The sequence below is a fragment of the Pelophylax lessonae genome (assembly GCF_965119305.1).
Source record: "Pelophylax lessonae genome assembly, chromosome: 4".
In the NCBI taxonomy this organism is placed as follows: domain Eukaryota; kingdom Metazoa; phylum Chordata; class Amphibia; order Anura; family Ranidae; genus Pelophylax; species Pelophylax lessonae.
The window spans coordinates 56,997,099-57,021,620 of record NC_138771.1 but is presented as its reverse complement, the minus strand read 5'-3'; the positions used below and the strand labels follow the sequence as shown (position 1 = coordinate 57,021,620).

Here is a 24,522-nt window from a genome sequence, read left to right as displayed (position 1 = left end):
CACTTTTTTGGGATCATATTTTCTATTCCGCTATTTAATCAAAAACCTTTGGGGATCAGTTAAATTGGGGGATAGTCTGTGTTGGTACGTGTGAGAGAGATCCACCTTTCCAAGTTGTTGGGGTTCATCTCATACTTCTGAAGGTTTGAGGGTGCTGCCTGTTCCATACTCCCCCTACTCCTAGCCTTTTAGGGGTACAAACAATAGTAATTGGGGCCTAGTGTGGTTGTGTACGTGTGATATACATACACTTTTTTGGGATCATATTTTCTATTCCGCTATTTAATCAAAAACCTTTGGGGATCAGTTAAATTGGGGGATAGTCTGTGTTGGTACGTGTGAGAGAGATCCACCTTTCCAAGTTGTTGGGGTTCATCTCATACTTCTGAAGGTTTGAGGGTGCTGCCTGTTCCATACTCCCCCTACTCCTAGCCTTTTAGGGGTACAAACAATAGTAATTGGGGCCTAGTGTGGTTGTGTACGTGTGATATACATACACTTTTTTTGGATCATATTTTCTATTCCGCTATTTAATCAAAAACCTTTGGGGATCAGTTAAATTGGGGGATAGTCTGTGTTGGTACGTGTGAGAGAGATCCACCTTTCCAAGTTGTTGGGGTTCATCTCATACTTCTGAAGGTTTGAGGGTGCTGCCTGTTCCATACTCCCCCTACTCCTAGCCTTTTAGGGGTACAAACAATAGTAATTGGGGCCTAGTGTGGTTGTGTACGTGTGATATACATACACTTTTTTGGGATCATATTTTCTATTCCGCTATTTAATCAAAAACCTTTGGGGATCAGTTAAATTGGGGGATAGTCTGTGTTGGTACGTGTGAGAGAGATCCACCTTTCCAAGTTGTTGGGGTTCATCTCATACTTCTGAAGGTTTGAGGGTGCTGCCTGTTCCATACTCCCCCTACTCCTAGCCTTTTAGGGGTACAAACAATAGTAATTGGGGCCTAGTGTGGTTGTGTACGTGTGATATACATACACTTTTTTGGGATCATATTTTCTATTCCGCTATTTAATCAAAAACCTCTGGGGATCAGTTAAATTGGGGGATAGTCTGTGTTGGTACGTGTGAGAGAGATCCACCTTTCCAAGTTGTTGGGGTTCATCTCATACTTCTGAAGGTTTGAGGGTGCTGCCTGTTCCATACCCCCCCTACTCCTCATCTAGCCTTTTAGGGGTACAAACAATAGTAATTGGGGCCTAGTGTGGTTGTGTACGTGCGAGATACATACACTTTTTTTGATCATATTTCCTATTCCGCTATTCAATAAAAACCTTTGAGGATCAATTGAATTGCGGGATAGTCTGTGTCGGTACGTGTGAGAGAGATCCACCTTTCCAAGTTGTTGGGGTTCATCTCATACTTCTGAAGGTTTGAGGGTGCTGCCTGTTCCATACCCCCCCTACTCCTCATCTAGCCTTTTAGGGGTACAAACAATAGTAATTGGGGCCTAGTGTGGTTGTGTACGTGCGAGATACATACACTTTTTTTGATCATATTTCCTATTCCGCTATTCAATAAAAACCTTTGAGGATCAATTGAATTGCGGGATAGTCTGTGTCGGTACGTGTGAGAGAGATCCACCTTTCCAAGTTGTTGGGGTTCATCTCATACTTCTGAAGGTTTGAGGGTGCTGCCTGTTCCATACTCCCCCTACTCCTCATCTAGCCTTTTAGGGGTACAAACAATAGTAATTGGGGCCTAGTGTGGTTGTGTACGTGTGATATACATACACTTTTTTTGGATCATATTTTCTATTCCGCTATTCAATAAAAACCTTTCTAGGGCAAGATCTTAAATTACAGAAATATGAGGAGACCGTCAAATAAGGGCCGTGGCCTGGGTCGTGGTGCTGCTGGTAGAGCTCCTGTTGCAAGGAGAGGACATGGTCGATCTGTGCCAGCTACACGCACAAGTGAAACACCTTCCTCAAGTGTGAGTAGGCGACAGAACCTGCATCAGTATTTGGTAGGGCATCAAACGCCCCTAGAAGTGATGAGGCCAGAACAAGTTGAGGCGATAGTAGATTGGTTTGCTGCTGACAGTGCCTCCAGTTCCTTCACATTGTCTCCCACCCAGTCTACTGCAGAAAGGTCAGAGTTGGCACCTGCAGCCAATGTCCAACCGTCTTTCACCTCACCCCCTTGCAAATCAGGCCAGCAGTCTGAGCCCCAAGCCATACAGCAGTCTCTTATTCTTTTTGAGGACTCTGTCAGCAGGGTTTCCCAGGGCCATCCACCTAGCCCTGCCCCAGAAGTGGAAGAGATTGAGTGCAGCGATGCCCAACCACTTATTTCTCAAGATGAGTACATGCAAGGATCATCGCAGCACGTCTCCGATGATGACGAAACGCAGGTGCCAACTGCTGCGGCGTTCAGCATTGTGGAGACCGACAAGGAGGGCAGGGGTGAAGACTGGGTGGAAGATGATGTGGAGGACGATGAGGTCCTCGACCCCACATGGAATGAACGTCATGCAGGTGACCTGAGTAGTTTGGAGGAAGAGGCGGTGGTCGCACAGAGCCACCAGCACAGCAGAAGAGGGAGCAGGGTGCAGAAGCGGAGCGGCCGTGCCCTAGACACTACGCCCGCTACTGCCCAACGCAGCAAGGGAACGAGCGCACCAAAGTCAGCTCAAAGGAGTTCTCTAGCGTGGAAGTTCTTTAGAAAATGTGCTGATGACAGGACACGAGTGGTTTGCACCCTGTGCAATCAGAGCTTGAAGCGAGGCATGAACCTTCTCAACCTGAGCACAACCTGCATGATCAGGCATCTAAGTGCAAAGCACGAGCTGCAGTGGAGTACACACCTTCAAAACCAAGAAACGTCTCTGGCTCATCCTGCTTCCTCTTCTGCTGCAGTCTCGGCCGCTCCAGCCACATCTGTAGTGATACCGGCACCTGCCACCCCGCAAACAGACGATCTGTCAGCAACACCACCACCTGGGTCACCAACAACCATCTCCACAATGTCCCGTGGAAGCGTTCAGCTTTCCATCTCCCAAACACTTGAGAGGAAGAGGAAGTACCCCCCTACCCACCCGCGATCCCTGGCCCTGAATGCCAGCATTTCAAAATTATTGGCCTTTGAAATGCTGTCATTCCGTCTGGTGGAGACGCACAGTTTTAAAAACCTTATGTCGGTGGCTGTCCCACAGTACGTCGTGCCCAGCCGCCACTACTTTTCCAGGCAAGCCATCCCTTCCCTGCACAACCAAGTGGGGGAAAATATCAGGTGTGCACTGCGCAACGCCATCTGTGCCAAGGTCCACCTAACTACGGATACGTGGACCAGTAAGCACGGTCAGGGGCGTTATATCTCCCTAACGGCACACTGGGTAAATGCAGTGGCGGATGGGCCTGAGGCGGATAGCAATTTGGCGCATGTCCTTCCACCACCGAGGATTGCAGGGCGCTTCAGTTTGCCTCCTGTTCGTAACTCCTCCTACTCCGCTTCCTCATCCTCTACCGCCTCCTCATCCGGACAGCGTAACACCTTCACCACCAACTTCAGCACGGCCAGGGGTAAACGACAGCAGGCAGTTTTACAACTTGCCTGTTTGGGGGACAAACCACACACCGCGCAGGAGTTGTGGAGGAGCATGGAACAGCAGACAAATGAGTGGTTGCTGCCAGCGAGCCTCAAGCCCGGCCTGGTGGTGTGTGATAACGGGCGAAATCTCATAGCAGCTCTGGGCCTAGCCGGTTTGACGCACATCCCTTGCCTGGCGCATGTGCTGAATTTGGTGGTGCAGAGGTTCCTTAAAAACTACCCCGATATGTCAGAGCTGCTGCAGAAAGTGCGGGCCGTTTGTGCGCACTTTCGGCGTTCTCACCCTGCTGCTGCTCGCCTGGCAGCGCTGCAGCGTAACTTCGGCCTTCCCGCTCACCGCCTCATATGTGACGTGCCCACAAGGTGGAACTCCACCTTGCACATGCTGGAAAGACTGTGCGAGCAGCAGCAGGCCATAGTGGAGTTTCAGCTGCAGCACGCACGCGTGAGTCGCTCTGCGGAACAGCACCACTTCACCACCAATAACTGGGCCTCCATGCGAGACCTGTGTGCCTTGTTGCGCTGTTTTGAGTACTCCACCAACATGGCCAGTGGCAATGACGCCGTTCTCAGCTTAACTATCCCACTTCTATGCCTCCTTGAAAAAACAATTCGGGCGATGATGGAAGAGGATGTGGCACAGGATGAGGAGGAGGAGGAGGATGAAGAGGTAACATTTCCAAGGCTTTCAGGGCAGTCATTCGCAAGGGGCTCCGAGGGTGGGTTCCTGCGCACGCAAACGCCAGGGACGCAATTGTCCAGCAGGGGCACAGTTCTGGAGGATGAGGAGGATGAGGAGGAGGAGGAGCTGGAGGAGGAGATGGAACCATGTTCACAGCAGGGTGGCACCCAGGCCAGCTCATGGCCATCACTGGTGCGTGGCTGGGGGGATACAGAGGACACGGACGATACACCTCCCACAGAGGACAGCCTTTCGTCGCCTCTGGGCAGCCTGGCACACATGAGCGATTACATGCTGCAGTGTCTCCACAACGACCGCCGAGTTGCCCACATTCTAACTTGTGCTGATTACTGGGTGGCCACGCTGCTGGATCCCCGTTACAAGGACAACGTACCGTCCTTAATTCACTCACTGGAGCGCGATCGCAAGATGCGCGAGTACAAGCGCACGCTGGTAGACGCCATGCTGCTGGCATTCCCATCTGACAGCGGGGCCACAGTGGAAGCACAAGGCAGAGGAGGAGGAGGAGGAGGTCGCCAACGCAACCAGGGCACCGCCAGCACCTCAGAAGGCAGGGTTAGCATGGCCGAAATGTGGAAAAGCTTTGTCAGCACGCCACAACAAACAGCAGCACCAGCAGCTCAGATGGAACGTCTTAGCAGGAGGCAGCATTTTACCAACATGGTGGAGCAGTATGTGTGCACACGCCTACATGTAGTGAATGACGGGTCTGCCCCCTTCAACTTCTGGGTCTCCAAATTGGGCACATGGCCTGAGCTTGCCCTTTACGCCTTGGAGGTGCTGGCGTGCCCTGCAGCCAGTGTATTATCTGAACGGGTATTTAGCACGGCTGGGGGCGTTATAACAGACAAGCGCAGCCGCCTGTCCAGAGACAATGTGGACAAGCTCACGTTCATTAAAATGAACCAGGCATGGATCCCATGGGACTTTTCCGTACCTTATGCAGAATAGCAATGGATACCGACCTTACCCACCCATTGTTCCATTTTTGCTCTTTCTCACTCTTTTGGGGTGTACCCTCATTTAAAATTTTTGAAAAGAAGCAGTGTTGGCTACCTCGTCCTCCTCCTCAGGGCCAGATTAATGTAGGGGCTATTGGAGCTGCAGCTCCAGGCCCCTACCTTTTATATAGGCCCCGGGTTGGCCATATTCACTGTTACCGCTCTTCTGTCACTTGTAAACACAGAAGTCTGGCTTCTATGCTCGCTTCCCCAGGCAGCACCCTCAGAACCTCCCCACACAGCGTGAAGGCCGGACAAGGAGGGACAGTTGGCGATGCATGGATGTGTTTATGGGCTTCAGAGACAGCATCCCATGTTGAATTAGGCATGCATGGCTGCACCCTTCCTCCTCTGGGTGCATGGCAAGGCACGGCCCTTAAGGCCCTTCAAAATCCTCAGCACCAAGCCCATGATGCTGTTAATCCGGCCCTGGTCCTCCTCCACCGCCGCTTCCACCTACACCGCCCATAGGTGTGCGCAGCCTATTGCATTAAGGTGTGCACCCCAAAGTTGAAATACACATGCATGTGTTTGCCAGCAGGGAGAGTAATGTATCGGGGCCATGTACCTGTAGGCAAGGAGAAATAGAGCAGAGCAGGTCCCAGGGAGATCTTTCCCATCTCCTCACTGGCAATGCTATGTGCCCTAGGTGATTAGGGTGTGCCCAGGCACACCCAGCACACCCTGTGCGCACGCCTATGTCACCACCACATCCACCACCACCTCAACCTCCCTCCTACTCCATATGGGCCTCGTCCTTCAGAGATGAAGAAGAACATTGTTTTATTTTTCTGTTTTTTTTTTGTTGTTTTAAGTTATTTCCCTATCCACATTTGTTTGCAGAGCACTTGCCATGCTCTTAATTACGTTTTGCTGCCATTTGCAGCACTCTAGCCCTTTCCTTTGGTGTTTTAGAGCCATTTTAGTGCCTTAAAGTTCGGGTCCCCATTGACTTCAATGGGGTTCGGTGTCCGGGAAAAGTTCGGTAAAAGTCCGGGACACGGACCCGGACTTTTTTTTAAAGTTCGGCCGAACCCGTCGAACACGGACATCTAGGTGTTCGCTCAACCCTAGTTATTAACACAACACTTTACATTGGGTAGGTGTGAAGAGGCATAAAGGAAGAACTCTATTAACCTCCCTGGCGGTCTAATTACATCAGTATTTTTGAATGTCAAAGCGGTACATTGTTTTGCATGGAAATCTGTTGTTTTATATTGTAGCCCTGTATTTCTTAGGAATAAAACAGTAAAAGTGAATAAAAATTATTATTTAATTATTAATAAATTAATTAATGAATTCAATTAATAAATTATTCATAAAAATAAAAGGAATATCACAGTAAAAGCGCATTTAGGGCACTGGACAAAGCACTAGGAACAAAACTGAGGTGAAATGGTTAAAAAAAGTAATGTAGTCCTAACAGATTGCAATGTATCATGTCATGTTTTGTTTATTTTTTAAAATTTCCTGCCTGGTTCTACCCCCTGCGTCACGGCGCTTGCAGGGAAGGGAACCCAGAAGACAGATGCCGGCATTGGCCAGAGGACACAGCGGGAGGACATCAGGGGAACGTAGGTACAAGATAAGCTTCACTATAGGGTAACCCTAAGAGTGGCTTGGGGTTACCGCTTTTGGTACTGAAAATTAACCCCAAGCTCAGGATTACCGCCAGGGAGGTTATGCATTGTGTTCATTTAAATTGACCAAAATGTATAAACCCTTGTAGCATTAGAAAGAAGCAATAATAATAAATACTGTTTTCTGTGTCCCCCAACCTCATACATGCTCAAGAATTTAAAATATGCTAGGAGTTACTGGCGGAGTTGGCACGCCCACAGCAGTTTTCCAATTAAAGTGGAAATAAACCCATCAATTTAATAGTTTCAAAAAAGTTACATTCCTGGTGTTATGACGATAAGTGATGCGCTATAGGTATGGGACTATCGCAAACTGCGCATGCGCGTGAGACATACAATCTTCCGATATGCGTCCCATACCCTTGCTTGGCGACAGTGTTCTATCAATATTAAATGCTCCCAATAACGCATGAGCAGGCTTTTCTTTAAATGCGCATACGCTATTCGAGAGGGAGGGGCTTTTCTTTAAATGCGCTATTCGAAAGCAAGCATTTCATGTGGATAGAACACCTGTCACAAAGTGAGTGGAATGCAGAATGAAAGTGGAATGCATATCGGAAGATTGTATGTCTCACGTGCTGTGCAGTTTTGAGCGTTCCATACCTACAGAGCGTCCCATATTGACATAACACCGGCACGTGCTGGGAATGTAAATGTCACATTGGATGTGCTCTCAACCAAATTGTCAAACTATCAAACCGCAGGTGTCATAACTGATCATATGTGCAGCAGTTTAAACTGAGGTCAAGATAGCAGCTTCCTTGGCTGAAAATGATAGGAGGGTTTAGTTCCGCTTTAACTACCAGATCCTATAATAAGGTAGGAGATCAGCTAATTTGCATGTTAGTAGCCATTCCATCTTCAGGAACTGAGACACATATGTTTGTAGACCAGCCTTTTATCAACCAGGGTGCCCAGGCACCCTGGGGTGCCTTTAGGTTTCTTCAGGGGTGCCTTAGCAAAATGCATTCAAATTGCCCAAAAATTGTATACAAGCCAGCAGATAGATTAAGCCTGCCTTTTAGTTACACAAAGCTACAGGTTTTCATTGGGCACCATTACAACCATCTAGCGACTGGCGTAGTATCAAACCATGATGTCATTGGTTGATAAGCAGTAGGTCCGGTGCCAGCACAGAATTCTTGTTTGCCCCTCTCCGCCAGCACATTAGCTGAGTGAAAAGAGAAATGTTGGAATAGTAGTCAGTATCGGTAAAGGTGTATTTGCTTTAGAAGAATAAATCACTAGCATTGGGTATCCTACGAGTGTGGATGTTCCTGGGTTATGTATAGTCCATAGTTTTAGTTTTTACATAAATTAGAAGGGGGTGTATCGAGACAATTTTAAGGGTGCTTTGATTAAAAAAAGGTTGAAAAACACTGTTGTAGTCTACAGATGTTTGGAATAGCTCTACTATTAGAAGCTATGAAAATGCCTCTGTTCAGACTGAGTTTGTTTTATCAACATTTTATATTTAATTCAAATCAATTTGATAGCACTTAGCTGCTTCTGTATATATAATGGTCAAATAATTGCTATATTTTTTTAGGGATAGATAAAAAAAAGCACCTGATGAGCAAGTTCATGAGCTATGACCGTGACCACTCTTTCCTTGTTACCGATGGAAGATTCTCTTTGGTCCCAGAAAAGAGCAGTCTCTCTGTATGTCACCAGCCCCCAGTTCTCCATGGCTCCAGCACCGAAGTCAGGCAAAGCCACCTGGTCTGCAGGATAGAAGATCAGCTGGTGAATTAAAGCGAAACTAATCTCTCTCAATCAACATTAACTATTTTTAATCCTTTTGCTACTAGCATTAGTACAAAGATAGGAAGGTATATTATATTTATGTAGCACGCCCCACGTAGGAGCTGCTGAATTGCTGATGAACAGGGATCCCCCACTTCTGCACCTCCAGGCACATCAAATCTTCACAGGCACAATAGTCAGAAAACAGTCTGTAGTCTTTTTTTTTTTTTTTTCTAGGGGGTTAACAACGTGGATAGAGATAGGGTGGTTATGGGATGCCCACTTGAGTGTAGTGAGAACTTCAGGGACAGACGTCCTATGTACAAATTCTACAACTGCTTCCTCCTGCACACACTTGCTCTACTTTACACAGCTTCTGCTGGTTCACTCCTGAGGGAACTTGACAGACTACTTGTCAGTTCAGTAGTAGCCCGTTACAGGCAGGAACTCCCAGTCCCTTAAGAGAAGCACATACAGAGTGAAGCAGCGTGTGATCTTTCTTTCTCTCTCCCCTTGTGGATGCTGGTCCTAGCTCCACTTCTTAAGGCAATGCCAGCCCTCCTGGCTACAGCTGCCTCTCTACACCAGTCTGCCCGACTGACTCTTCACCAGTCCACCTGGCTGACTCTCTCTGGAGACCTCTCAGGGACAAAGGTGGAAGATTTAATCCCACCGCTGTCTTCAAGGGAGACTGGCTACATGTGGTAGTCTCCCTGCACTACGCACTCTGTGCTTTCTTTGCTTCCGTACCTCAAAGAAAGTTTCCTCCCTTGTGTCTTTGACAGGATCCTTCCAGCATTGAGCCCCATCCCAAAGCAGGACACCCCCCGCTCCCTAGAGTACGGGTACCTCAGACAGCCTCCTCAACACTGCATCTCCATCTTCCACCTGACTGCCCTGCTGGTATAGCCCATGTCTATTTATGAGGTAGTCCAAGCCCTCTGCCAGCCCACTTCTGAGGATTGGCTGAGGCCACACAAATATTCATGGCAGCCCCTTCTAGCCCCCACCCTCTAGTTCTAGAAGGTTCTCCAACCTTCCAGACACCAGGGGGAGGCACCAGAGAGCTGCCACGATGAATCATCCAGCCCTGGCCTCTAGTAACCCTAACCCAATTTAGTGGCTCAGGCTATTCTTGTCTAGAATATAGTTTAACTATTCTACCAATACTAGTAGCACACACCAGAGGGTGCTACATTTAATTTTTGTAGGCTGTTTTTTTCTGGTTTCTGGCCCAGGCCAAAGCGATTTTATGCACCGCGGGAGTCCTCATGTGCATTTTCTTTTTCTTACATCTGAAGGAGGGGGGGGGGGGCTTTCTCAGCTACGCACACCCACCTGTCTGCATGCCTGAGCTAAGGGCAGATGGACTACAGGATGTAAATGCTACATGAATCATCTGCCCTTAAGCAAGATGGCTGCAGCTAGAGATGCATGTGGGGTGTCTTTCAAAGTAAAGGAATGAAGCAGCAGACAAAAATGACAGTTAGTGCTCTTAAATGAGACAAGTACACACTATAGAACACTATAGAAGAATATGCTTTGATCATATTTTATGTCTGAGGTTTACAAACACTTTAGGTGCTGTTTTATTTTTTTTTAAATAAAAACCTTTAAAATAACTTTAAATTTCCATTTCTTATGCATAATCAAAGATCATGTTCACTTTTAAAACACCAGGCAAATGAAGCCAACTTACAACAATAACAGTATATACAGTGTGTTCTTGTTCCTTTGAAAGCTTTCATTATGGTCCTGCCAGTTTGGTTGCCAACATGAATGCTAAGATATCCTGACCAAATTTAGCAGCAATTTTCCCACCTAAATTATTTTACATTGTTTCCGAAGGACATAAATCCTTGTTTTTGGTAGTATTTACCCATCTCAGCATATTTAATATGAGGAAATAAAGTGGGGAAAATGTTTTTGTTATTTTTTTTGTTTTTTTTAAATATTTTTTAGACTTTTATTTTTAGCATTTTTTTTACACACTGTAATGTCTTAATTACAGTGGTTGTAAACGTCAGACATGAAATACAAACAAAGCACATCCCTCTATAGCGTTTACCTGTCTCAATTAGGAGCATTAAGTGTCACTTTTGTCTGCTGCTTTCTTCCTTTTCTATCAGCATGTGTCACTTCTGACAAGTTTTCCTGAAACCAAGAGGAAAAAGGTGACGGGAGGGACCTCAAGCTAACTGACAGCCTCAGCTCTGTTCCTGTGTGCTGTGTGAAAGGGGGTGTCCCTTCCCTCCAATCAGCTTTCAGAGCTCTCCTCACTGAGCTCTGCAGATTGTAACTTCAGCTCTCCACTGACTTTTTGTGAATTCTCAGAGAAGCTTTAAAATTCAGCACTTTGAATGGATGTAGAGAAGAGATGACTGCAGACAGACAGGTACAACTTATGTAAGAGGATTTGATTTATCTCTGTGTATCACCTGAGGCCAGTCACTTCACTGGATATATGTAAAGGTTTATGAAACAAAAGAATAAAAACCTGCGCGCAGATCAACGTGGACAGTTGCACCAAGAAAGGCTGAACTCCAAACCTTACAGCTAAACAAAAAAGAGAAAAAGGTGCGCTTGACCCTTTAAGAAAAATGTGATTCTTATCCTTTAAAATGAAACTCTTATGACCTGATCACTATAATCAGGGTATAATGTCTGTATATATAAACTTTTCAAGGATATATGAATCTGCAAAATTATACCATAAATAATGTGCAAAAAAACCCAGCAAATAAACACGTGCAAAAATTATACATCAATTATCATGAAAAATGTGCAAATCAATATATACAATAGAGTCACAGACAGGAGAACTTCCACGCACCTGATTTTGGCAGAGGGTAAGGAACCCTATAATATTTCTCAAAAAATTCCAGAATTGGCTTTGAAACATTCAGCGCATATTCTGCTTGCATTTGATCTTCAACAGCTTTTTTACGTCCCCAAATTTTAACCTATAAAAGAGCACTAAATGTAACTATCATGTCAAACCACTGAAGATATATATTGATCGTTATACTATTATTCTTCATAGTTACATAGTTAGTGAGGTTGAAAAAAGACATCAGTCCATCCAGTTCAACCTAAACTGTGTGCAGAATCATAGCACAAGTGTAACATGGAAGTTGTCAGCTGTCAAGTAAATTATTCCAGATTGTACATATAAAATATGACAGATTGTTGCACTTGGAAGGGAAGATAAGGAAGTCTATTAATAAAATTTTCACAGAACTTTCACCTAAGATTCACACATTTTTTCAAGGAGATTTGAGTTAGAAAAGTTTGTCCATCTTTGGGGAACCCTTTGTGAATCTTGGGTGGAAATCATTTAGTGCTGTTTTTTATGTTTTCTTTATTTTGTAGCACTGCCCCCTTGAGGACTGCTGGTTGATGGCTGTTCCTCAGCACTACTATGACCCTGTAAACCAGTGGTTCTCAACTCCTGTCCTCAGGACCCACTAGCAGGCCAGGTTTGCAAGATAACTAAAATACATCACAGGTAGTGTTGAGCGAACACGGACTGTATTATTCGGGTCCGTACCGGATAATTGGATTTTTGCTACCCGGACACGGACCCGAAAACTTTACTGTATGTTCGGGTTTAAAATCTGTGTTCGGTAATTTTATTTCCTGTTTTATATGTAATGGCGCGCTTTTAATGGCGGGCTTTCAACAGCCAATCAACAAGCGTTTAACTGGTGTGCCTTAAGCCATCCCAGCCATGCCTACAAATGTATTAGTAGCTGTGATTGGCCATCTGAAGCATGTGACCCATGTCTTTATAAGTTCGAGAGACACAGCGCGGTGCATCATTCTGCTGTAGTGTAGGGAGAGAGCACACATCATACGTGCTGGCTGCTGCTGATTAGGGACAGACAGTGAAAAATTGTGCACGAAAAGAATGCAGGGACAGGTCGGAGTGTAGGCAGGGAAAGATATTTGAGCATTTTAGGGACAGGCTGGAGAGATTAGGCAGGGACAGAACAATCGTCCGTTAGTGATCTACATCGATTTTGCTGTGTGGTGGGTGGTGCAGTGAACAATCTTTTTGCCCTCACTTGAGCCCACTGAGGAGGAGCAGGAGGGAGAAAAAAATATATTTTTATCAGTCTGTTGTGTGCAGCGTTCAGCTATATTTTACTACAGATTGCTGTTCTAATCTGCTATTTAAAAATTACAAAGTTAAAGGGGAATTTTTTTTTCCCTTCATAGCCTGCTGCTGAGCTGACCGTGACATAAAACATAAGACACTGCTGTGTTCACATGTGCTATTGAGTGATTTTCAATTTTATATACTTTTTTCTATTCCACTATTCAATATACACCCTTTTGGGTTAAAAATTAAATTGTGGCATAGTCTGTACTAATCTGCTATTTAAAAATTACAAAGTTAAAGGGGAATTATTTGTTTTTCCCTTCATAGCCTGCTGCTGAGCTGACCGTGACATAAAACATAAGACACTGCTGTGTTCACATGTGCTATGGAAAAATAACCAATTTTATATACTTTTTTCTATTCCGCTATTCAATCTACACCCTTTTGGGGTAAAAAGAATTAAATTGCGGCATAGTCTGTATCGGTACGTGTGAGATACACCTTCCAAATTTTTGGGGCGCATCTTCCACCGCCGAGGATTGCAGGGTGCTTCAGTTTGCCTCCTGTTCCGAACTCCTCCTACTCCTCATCCTGCCTTTAGGGTACAAAAAATTGTAATCGGGGCCTAGTCTGGGTCTGTACGTGTGAGATACACCTTTTTATATCATATTTTCTATTCCGCTATTCAATCTACACACTTTTGGGGTAAAAAAAATTAAATTGCGGCATAGTCTGTATCGGTAGGTGTGAGATACACCTTCCAAATTTTAGGGGCGCATCTTCCACCGCCGAGGATTGCAGGGTGCTTCAGTTTGCCTCCTGTTCCGAACTCCACCTACTCCTCATCCTGCCTTTAGGGTACAAAAAATTGTAATCGGGGCCTAGTCTGGGTCTGTACGTGGGAGATACACCTTTTTATATCATATTTTCTATTCCGCTATTCAATCTACACACTTTTGGGGTAAAAAAAATTAAATTGCGGCAGAGTCTGTATCGGTACATGTGAGATACACCTTTCCAATTTTTGGGGCGCATCTCATACCGCCGAGGATTGCAGGGTGCTTCAGTGTGCCTCCTGCCTGTTCCGAACTCCTCTTACTCCTCATCCTGCCTTTAGGGTACAAAAAATTGTAATCGGGGCCTAGCCTGGGTCTGTACGTGTGAGATACACCTTTTTATATCATATTTTCTATTCCGCTATTCAATCTACACCCTTTGGGGTAAAAAGAATTAAATTACGGCATAGTCTGTATCGGTACGTGTGAGATACACCTTCCTAATTTTTGGGGCGCATCTTCCACCGCCGAGGATTGCAGGGTGCTTCAGTTGGCCTCCTGTTCCGAACTCCTCCTACTCCTCATACTCATCCTGCCTTTAGGGTACAAAAAATTGTAATCGGGGCCTAGTCTGGGTTTGTACGTGTGAGATACACCTTTTTATATCATATTTTCTATTCCGCTATTCAATCTACACCCTTTTGGGGTAAAAAAATTAAATTGCGGCATAGTCTGTATCGGTACGTGTGAGATACACCTTCCAAATTTTTGGGACGCATCTTCCACCGCCGAGGATTGCAGGGTGCTTCAGTTTGCCTCCTGTTCCGAACTCCTCCTACTCCTCATCCTGCCTTTAGGGTACAAAAAATTGTAATCGGGGCCTAGTCTGGGTCTGTACGTGGGAGATACACCTTTTTATATCATATTTTCTATTCCGCTATTCAATCTACACACTTTTGGGGTAAAAAAAATTAAATTGCGGCAGAGTCTGTATCGGTACGTGTGAGATACACCTTTCCAATTTTTGGGGCGCATCTCATACCGCCGAGGATTGCAGGGTGCTTCAGTGTGCCTCCTGCCTGTTCCGAACTCCTCTTACTCCTCATCCTGCCTTTAGGGTACAAAAAATTGTAATCGGGGCCTAGCCTGGGTCTGTACGTGTGAGATACACCTTTTTATATCATATTTTCTATTCCGCTATTCAATCTACACACTTTTGGGGTAAAAAAAATTAAATTACGGCATAGTCTGTATCGGTACGTGTGAGATACACCTTCCTAATTTTTGGGGCGCATCTTCCACCGCCGAGGATTGCAGGGTGCTTCAGTTGGCCTCCTGTTCCGAACTCCTCCTACTCCTCATACTCATCCTGCCTTTAGGGTACAAAAAATTGTAATCGGGGCCTAGTCTGGGTTTGTACGTGTGAGATACACCTTTTTATATCATATTTTCTATTCCGCTATTCAATCTACACCCTTTTGGGGTAAAAAAATTAAATTGCGGCATAGTCTGTATCGGTACGTGTGAGATACACCTTCCAAATTTTTGGGACGCATCTTCCACCGCCGAGGATTGCAGGGTGCTTCAGTTTGCCTCCTGTTCCGAACTCCACCTACTCCTCATCCTGCCTTTAGGGTACAAAAAATTGTAATCGGGGCCTAGTCTGGGTCTGTACGTGGGAGATACACCTTTTTATATCATATTTTCTATTCCGCTATTCAATCTACACACTTTTGGGGTAAAAAAAATTAAATTGCGGCAGAGTCTGTATCGGTACGTGTGAGATACACCTTTCCAATTTTTGGGGCGCATCTCATACCGCCGAGGATTGCAGGGTGCTTCAGTGTGCCTCCTGCCTGTTCCGAACTCCTCTTACTCCTCATCCTGCCTTTAGGGTACAAAAAAATTGTAATCGGGGCCTAGCCTGGGTCTGTACGTGTGAGATACACCTTTTTATATCATATTTTCTATTCCGCTATTCAATCTACACCCTTTGGGGTAAAAAGAATTAAATTACGGCATAGTCTGTATCGGTACGTGTGAGATACACCTTCCTAATTTTTGGGGCGCATCTTCCACCGCCGAGGATTGCAGGGTGCTTCAGTTGGCCTCCTGTTCCGAACTCCTCCTACTCCTCATACTCATCCTGCCTTTAGGGTACAAAAAATTGTAATCGGGGCCTAGTCTGGGTTTGTACGTGTGAGATACACCTTTTTATATCATATTTTCTATTCCGCTATTCAATCTACACCCTTTTGGGGTAAAAAAATTAAATTGCGGCATAGTCTGTATCGGTACGTGTGAGATACACCTTCCAAATTTTTGGGACGCATCTTCCACCGCCGAGGATTGCAGGGTGCTTCAGTTTGCCTCCTGTTCCGAACTCCTCCTACTCCTCATCCTGCCTTTAGGGTACAAAAAATTGTAATCGGGGCCTAGTCTGGGTTTGTACGTGTGAGATACACCTTTTTTTATCATATTTTCTATTCCGCTATTCAATCTACACCCTTTGGGGTAAAAAGAATTAAATTGCGGCATAGTCTGTATCGGTACGTGTGAGATACACCTTTCCAATTTTTTGGGCGCATCTTCCCCCGCCGAGGATTGCAGGGTGCTTCAGTTTGCCTCCTGTTCCGAACTCCTCCTACTCCTCATCCTCATCCTGCCTTTAGGATACAAAAAATTGTAATCGGGGCCTAGTCTGGGTTTGTACGTGTGAGATACACCTTTTTATATCATATTTTCTATTCCGCTATTCAATCTACACCCTTTTGGGGTAAAAAAATTAAATTGCGGCATAGTCTGTATCGGTACGTGTGAGATACACCTTCCAAATTTTTGGGGCGCATCTTCCACCGCCGAGGTTTGCAGGGTGCTTTAGTTTGCCTCCTGTTCCGAACTCCTCCTACTCCTCATCCTGCCTTTAGGGTACAAAATTTGTAATCGGGGCCTAGTCTGGGTTTGTACGTGTGAGATACACCTTTTTATATCATATTTTCTATTCCGCTATTCAATCTACACCCTTTTGGGGTAAAAAGAATTAAATTGCGACATAGTCTGTATCGGTACGTGTGAGATACACCTTTCCAATTTTTTGGGCGCATCTTACACCGCCGAGGATTGCAGGGTGCTTCAGTTTGCCTCCTGCGTGTTCCGAACTCCTCCTACTCCTCATTTTCATCCTGCCTTTAGGGTACAAAAAATTGTAATCGGGGCCTAGTCTGGGTTTGTACGTGTGAGATACACCTTTTTATATCATATTTTCTATTCCGCTATTCAATCTACACCCTTTGGGGTAAAAAGAATTAAATTGCGGCATAGTCTGTATCGATACGTGTGAGATATACCTTTCCAATTTTTTGGGCGCATCTTACACCGCCGAGGATTGTAGGGTGCTTCAGTTTGCCTCCTGCCTGTTCAGAACTCCTCCTACTCTTCATCCTCATCCTGCCTTTAGGGTACAAAAAATTGTATTTGGGGCCTAGTCTGGGTTTGTACGTGTGAGATACACCTTTTTATATCATATTTTCTATTCCGCTATTCAATCTACACCCTTTGGGGTAAAAATAATTAAATTGCGGCATAGTCTGTATCGGTACGTGTGAGATACACCTTTCCAATTTTTGGGCGCATCTTACACCGCCGAGGATTGCAGGGTGCTTCAGTTTGCCTCCTGTTCCGAACTCCTCCTACTCCTCATCCTCATCCTGCCTTTAGGATACAAAAAATTGTAATCGGGGCCTAGTCTGTGTTTGTACGTCTGAGATACACCGTTTTATAAATTTTTTTCTATTCCGCTATTCAATATACACCCTTTTGGAGTGTAAAAAATTAAATTACGGCATGGTCTGTATCGGTACGTGTGAGATACACCTTTTCAAATTAGTTTGGCGCATCTCCTTCCACCGCCGAGGATTGCAGGGCGCTTCAGTTTGCCTCCTGTTCCGAACTCCTCCTACTCCTCTTCCTCATCCTCATCCTGCCTTTAGGGTACAAAAAATTGTAATCGGGGCCTAGTCTGAGTTTGTACGTGTGAGATACACAGTTTTATAAAAATTTTTCTATTCCGCTATTCAATATACACCCTTTTGGAGTGTAACATATTAAATTACAGCATAGTCTGTATCGGTACGTGTGAGATACACCTTTTAAATTTGTTGGCGCATCTCCTTCCACCGCCGAGGATTGCAGGGCGCTTCAGTTTGCCTCCTGTTCCGAACTCCTCCTACTCCTCTTCCTCATCCTCCCTTTAGGGTACAAAAAATTGTAATCGGGGCCTAGTCTGTGTTTGTACGCGTGAGATACACCGTTTTATAAAATTTTTTCTATTCCGCTATTCAATATACACCCTTTTGGGGTGCAAAAAATTAAATTACGGCATAGTCTGTATCGGTACGTGTGAGATACACCTTTTAAATTTGTTTGGTGCATCTCCTTCCACCGCCGAGGATTGCAGGGCGCTTCAGTTTGCCTCCTGTTCCGAACTCCTCCTACTCCTCTTCCTCATCCTCATCCTCCCTTTAGGGTACAAAAAATTGTAATCGGGGCCTAGTCTGTGTTTGTACGTGTGAGATACACAGTTTTATAAAATTTTTTCTATTCCGCAATTCAATATACGTACACCCTTTTGGGGTGAAAAAAATTAAATTGCGGCATAGTTTGCATATTTGACTGTGAGATACACCCGTGCGATACTGTTGTTGTTTTGTTCCGCTATTCAATAAACACCTTTCTGGGGCAAGATCATAAATTACAGAAATATGAGGAGACCGTCAAATAGGGGCCGTGGCCTGGGTCGTAGTGCTGCTGGTAGAGCTCCTGTTGCAAGGAGAGGACCTGGTCGATCTGTGCCAGCTACACGCACAAGTGAAACACCTTCCTCAAGTGTGAGTAGGCGACAGAACCTGCAGCAGTATTTGGTAGGGCATCATGCGCCTCTACAAGTGTTGAGGCCAGAACAAGTAGAGGCGATAGTAGATTTGTTTGCTGCTGACAGTGCCTCCAGTTCCTTCACATTGTCTCCCACCCAGTCTACTGCAGAAAGGTCAGAGTTGGCACCTGCAGCCGATGTCCAACCGTCTTTCACCACACCCCCTTGCAAATCAGGCAAGCAGTCTGAGCCCCAAGTCATGCAGCAGTCTCTTCTTCTTTTTGATGACTCTGTCAGCAGGGTTTCCCAGGGCCATCCACCTAGCCCTGCCCCAGAAGTGGAAGAGATTGAGTGCAGCGATGCCCAACCACTTATTTCTCAAGATGAGTACATGGAAGGACCATCGCAGCACATCTCCGATGATGACGAAACGCAGGTGCCAACTGCTGCTGCACTCAGAATTGTGGAGACCGACAAGGAGGGCAGGGGTGAAGACTGGGTGGAAGATGATGTGGAGGACGATGAGGTCCTCGACCCCACATGGAATGAAGGTCATGCAGGTGACCTGAGTAGTTTGGAGGAAGAGGCGGTGGTCGCACAGAGCCACCAGCACAGCAGAAGAGGGAGCAGGGTGCAGAAGCGGAGCGGCCGTGCCCTAGACACTACGCCTGCTACTGCCCAATGCAGCAAGGGACCGAGCGCACCAAAGCCAGCTCAAAGGAGTTCTCTAGCGTGGAAGTTCTTCAGACAATGTGCTGATGACAGGACACGAGTGGTTTGCACCCTGTGCAATCAGAGCCTGAAGCGAGACATAAACCTTCTCAACCTGAGCACAACCTGCATGATCAGGCATCTAAGTGTAAAGCATGAGCTGCAGTAGAGTAGACACCTTTAAAACCAAGAAAGGTCTCTGGCTCCTCCTGCTTCCTCTTCTGCTGCAGTCTCGGCCTCTCCATCCACCTCTGTAGTGATACCGGCACCTGCCACCCCACAAACAGACGATCTGTCAGCAACACCACCACCTGGGTCACCAACCATCTCCACAATGTCCCGTGGAAGCGTTCAGCTTTCCATCTCCCAAACACTTGAGAGGAAGAGGAAGTACCCCCCTACCCACCCGCGATCCCTTGCCCTGAATGCCAGCATTTCAAAATTCTTGGCCTTTGAAATGCTGTCATTCTGTCTGGTGGAGACGCACAGTTTTAAAAGCCTTATGTCGGTGGCTGTCCCACAGTACGTCGTGCCCAGCCGCCACTACTTTTCCAGGCAAGCCATACCTTCCCTGCACAACCAAGTGGGGGAAAAAATCAGGTGTGCACTGCGCAATGCCATCTGTGCCAAGGTCCACCTAACTACCGATACGTGGACCAGTAAGCACGGTCAGGGGCGTTATATCTCCCTAACGGCACACTGGGTAAATGCAGTGGCGGATGGGCCTGAGTTGGATAGCAATTTGGCGCATGTCCTTCCACCACCGAGGATTGCAGGGCGTTTCAGTTTGCCTCCTGCTCCTAACTCCTTCTACTCCGCTTCCTCATCCTCTACCGCCTCCTCATCCCGTCAGCGTAACACCTTCACCACCAACTTCAGCACAGCCAGGGGTAAACGACAGCAGGCAGTTTTAAAACTTGCCTGTTTGGGGGGAAAAACCACACACCGCGCAGGAGTTGTGGAGGGGCATGGAACAGCAGACCGATGAGTGGTTGCTGCCAGCGAGCCTCAAGCCCGGCCTGGTGGTGTGCGATAACGGGCAAAATCTCATAGCACCTCTGGGCCTAGCCGGTTTGACGCACATCCCTTGCCTGGCGCATGTGCTGAATTTGGTGGTGCAGAGGTTCCTTAAAAATTACCGATATGTCAGAGCTGCTGCAGAAAGTGTGGGCCGTATGTGCGCACTTTCGGCGTTCTCACCCTTCTGCTGCTCGCCTGTCAGCGCTGCAGCGTAACTTCGGCCTTCCCGCTCACCGCCTCATATGTGACGTGCCCACAAGGTGGAACTCCACCTTGCACATGCTGGAAAGACTGTGCGAGCAGCAGCAGGCCATAGTGGAGTTTCAGCTGCAGCACGCACGCGTGAGTCGCTCTGCGGAAAAGAACCACTTCACCACCAATAACTGGGCCTCCATGCGAGACCTGTGTGCCTTGTTGCGCTGTTTTGAGTACTCCACCAACATGGCCAGTGCTGATGACGCCGTTGTCAGCTTAACTATCCCACTTCTATGCCTCCTTCAAAAAATGATTCGGGCGATGATGGAAGAGGATGTGGCACAGGAGGAGGAGGAGGAGGAAGAGGGATCATTTCCAAGGCTTTCAGGGCAGTCATTCACAAGTGGCTCCGAGGGTGGGTTCCTGCACCCACAAACGCCAGGTACACAATTGTCCAGCAGGGGCACAGTTCTGGAGGATGAGGAGGAGGAGATGGAGGAGGATATGGAACCATGTTCACAGCAGGGTGGCACCCAGGCCAGCTCATGGCCATCACTGGTGCGTGGCTGGGGGGATACAGAGGACACAGACGATACACCTCCCACAGAGGACAGCCTTTCGTTGCCTCTGGGCAGCCTGGCACACATGAGCGATTACATGCTGCAGTGTCTCCACAACGACCGCCGAGTTGCCCACATTCTAACTTGTGCTGATTACTGGGTGGCCACGCTGCTGGATCCCCATTACAAGGACAACGTACCGTCCTTAATTCACTCACTGGAGCGTGATCGCAAGATGCGCGAGTACAAGCGCACGCTGGTAGACGCGATGCTGCTGGCATTCCCACCTGACAGCGGGGCCACAGTGGAAGCACAAGGCCAAGGCAGAGGAGGAGGAAGAGGTCGCCAACGCAACCAGGGCACCGCCAGCACCTCAGAAGGCAGAGTTAGCATGGCCGAAATGTGGAAAAGCTTTGTCAGCACGCCACAACAAACAGCAGCACCAGCAGCTCATATGGAACATCTTAGCAGGAGGCAGCATTTCACCAACATTGTGGAGCAGTATGTGTGCACACGCCTGCATGTAGTGAATGACAGGTCTGCCCCCTTCAACTTCTGGGTCTCCAAATTGGGCACATGGCCTGAGCTTGCCCTTTAGGCCTTGGAGGTGCTGGGGTGCCCTGCAGCCAGTGTATTATCTGAACGTGTATTTAGCATGGCTGGGGGCGTTATCACAGACAAGCGCAGCCGCCTGTCCAGAGACAATGTGGACAAGCTCACGTTCATTAAAATGAACCAGGCACGGATCCCACAGGACTTTTCTGTACCTTGTGCAGAATAGAGATGGATACCGACCTTACCCAGCCATTGTTATATTTTTTATCTTTCTCACTCTTTTGGGGTGTACCCTAATTTAAAATGACTAAAAAAAAGCAGTGTTGGCTACCTCGTCCCCCTCCACCGCCGCTTCCACCTACACCGCCACATCCACCGCCACCTCAACCTCCCTCCTACTCCATCTGGGCCTCGTCTTTCACAGATGAAGAAAATAGTTTTATTTTCCTGTTTTTTTTTTTGTTTTAATTTATTTCCCTATCCACATTTGTTTGCAGAGCACTTGCCGTTCTCATAACTACGTTTTGCTGCCATTTGCCGCACTCTAGCCCTTTCCATTGGTTTTTTAGAGCCATTTTAGTGCCTGAAAGTTCGGGTCCCCATTGACTTCAATGGGGTTCGGTGTCCGGGTAAAGTTCGGAAAAAGTCCGGGACACGGACCCGGACTTTTTTTTCAAGTTCGGCCGAACCCGCCGAACACGGACATCCAGGTGTCTGCTCAACTCTAATCACAGGTGATATACAGTAATTTGCTGCTCAGTGATTGCAGTATTCTAGTCTGCATCTCCCCTAGGTAATGCTTAAATTCTGGCCTGTTAGTGGTTCCTGAGGACAGGAGTTGAGAACCACTGCTGTAAACCGTCCAGCCCACCTGACACTCTAGGTTCTGACATTGCGTATATACCTTTAAAAACACACTGACACAGTATAAGTAAAATTTGACTTTTCACTCAATGAATAAGCAAATATAATTATGTCAGTCAGCCGAATCCTGCCCAAGCCAGCAGGGTTCAGCAAAACTGACACAGAACAACAGGAACAAGTGCTAATATTAAAAGAACAATGCTAAGGTAACACTTTATAATATGAAATTGTAACTAATGATCTCTATGATAATGAGACAATACTCAGATTAAAGAAGGACTATAGGTTATTTTATACTGCCAATGCCTTAACTAATAATGCTACAATAAAGTAATACGTGTCCCCTTTAAGAACTAATAGGAATCAGTGTCCCTCCCTTAGAAAGACCTTGCTATATCTTCACCGGCAGTTGTAGCTCTTAAACACTTTCCTTGATAATTTAAGATAGCAAAAGGATCAGATGTTGAATTGTAATCCTAAGGGAGTTGATGTTTTATGCGATGTCCTCAGTCAGTGTGTAGATGAAAAGGTTTTACTTGCAGTCTAAACCCTTCACAGGCACCCTCTCTCCCTCCTGGATGTCCGTCCGTGAGTGCCCTTTAGAATTGGCGATGTGGTCTCTCAAGCTTTAGCATCTGGGTAAGCCACTGTAACGCTCCTGCGTTTCTGTTCTAGTGTGCTGGATTTGCAGCTGCAGAATCTCCACTCAGTAGTCGTGTAGAGATGTGTTGAATTACCAGATCCAACTCTCCAGACTCATCATTGTGGCCCGGCCTGCTTCAGCATGCAAATATACATACACTCAATAAGATGTTCCTGGAGTGATAGGATGTATACGATAGTATAGAGGTGATGTGCTGAAGGGACAGGCGTGAGCAGTGTTAGCAATGATAAGCACTTGATAGTAATGTTCAGGAGAGTAGTAGATGGTAATAGGTAGGATGCAGATAGGTTAACAATCATGTATGGTAACAGGTGGTAGGGGACAGCAGATGATATATACAGGAGAGACTAACCTAGTGCAAGGATATAGATGGTAGTAGACTCAAGAGCTAGCAATCTATGTAACAGTGCAGATGATAGAATAGTAATGCATAGATAGTAACAGTCCTTGGTGTGCAGAAGTAGATAGTGTAAGTTTGTTATGAAGGAATCCCCTGTGGGGTACTTATCACTAGTGAGGTTAGTAAGCAGAAGGGTCCGGTAGTAAGAGAAGGATCCGGTAGCGAGATACGGGATCAATAGCGAGGTTCTGGTCTGTTCCAGGTAAGGGAATTAGCTGGAGGCTCCGGCAGCATAAGACAAGGCTGTTAAGCATGCGGTGAAGATCAGGTAGCGAGATACAAGATCAGAAGGTGAAGCTCAGGCGAGATACAAGTCCAGGTAGTGCGGTTTGAATGAACAACCTGTGAGAGAAAGCCGGCGATTGAAATAGCCGCTCAGAGCGGCGCTCAGTGATGATGTCATGCGGCTTAAAGGTATATGCGTTCCACCTAACTAAAAAGGTGGGACGCAATATGCAAAGGAAAATGGGCAATAAGGGTACCGAAGGTACCAGAATCTTACAGTACCCCCCCCCCTTAAGGCCGGCTCCGGAAGGCCTATAGCACTGGTTTCTCCGGGTATTTGGAGTGAAACCTTCGTATAAGCCTGGGTGCGTGAACGTCAGAAGTATCCAACCAGGTGTCGTCTTGGGGTCCATAGTTCTTCCATCTTATGAGATATTGGAGTTTTCCTCTGTGGATACGAGAATCCAAAATTTCCCTAATCTCAAATTCTTCTCCGCCTTCAACTTATACTGGAGGTGGAGGCAAGATGGTAGGCCTTATTCCTTGGTTAGGAACATGTGGTTTCAGTAACGACACATGAAAGATGGGATGTATTCTGAGATCTGCCGGTAAAGTGAGTTGCACTGCAGCTTTTCCAATGAGTTTCTTAATTGGGAAGGGTCCCAGAAATAAAGGTCCAAGTTTTTTACTAGGGATCTTTAACCTCAAATTTTTTGTCGATAGCCACACGAGATCCCCAATAGCATATTGAGGAGAAGGTTTCCTACGAAGGTCGTAGTACCTTTTTTGTTGACTATGAGCGTTTGAGATGGTGGTATTAAGTAAAGCCAGAGAGTCTTTTATTTGGGTAAGATAATCCGAGGCTACTGGGTTACTTGATGGTTGGATGCGTGGTGGAAGAAGTGTGGGATGAAACCCATA

The 24,522-nt window shown here is 46.4% G+C and overlaps 1 protein-coding gene across 1 annotated transcript in view; it reads right to left on the bottom strand.

Annotated features, from left to right (window-relative positions):
* The window catches only part of ANPEP (alanyl aminopeptidase, membrane), a 147,391-nt gene that overhangs the window by 69,547 nt on the left and 53,322 nt on the right, over positions 1–24,522 (bottom strand). The window contains exons 5-6 of the mRNA XM_082253221.1: positions 11,490–11,619; positions 8,480–8,634 (exon numbers count right to left, since the gene is read on the bottom strand). Coding sequence (XP_082109347.1) covers positions 8,480–8,634; positions 11,490–11,619 — 285 coding nt within the window. The remainder of the gene's footprint in view (positions 1–8,479; positions 8,635–11,489; positions 11,620–24,522) is intronic.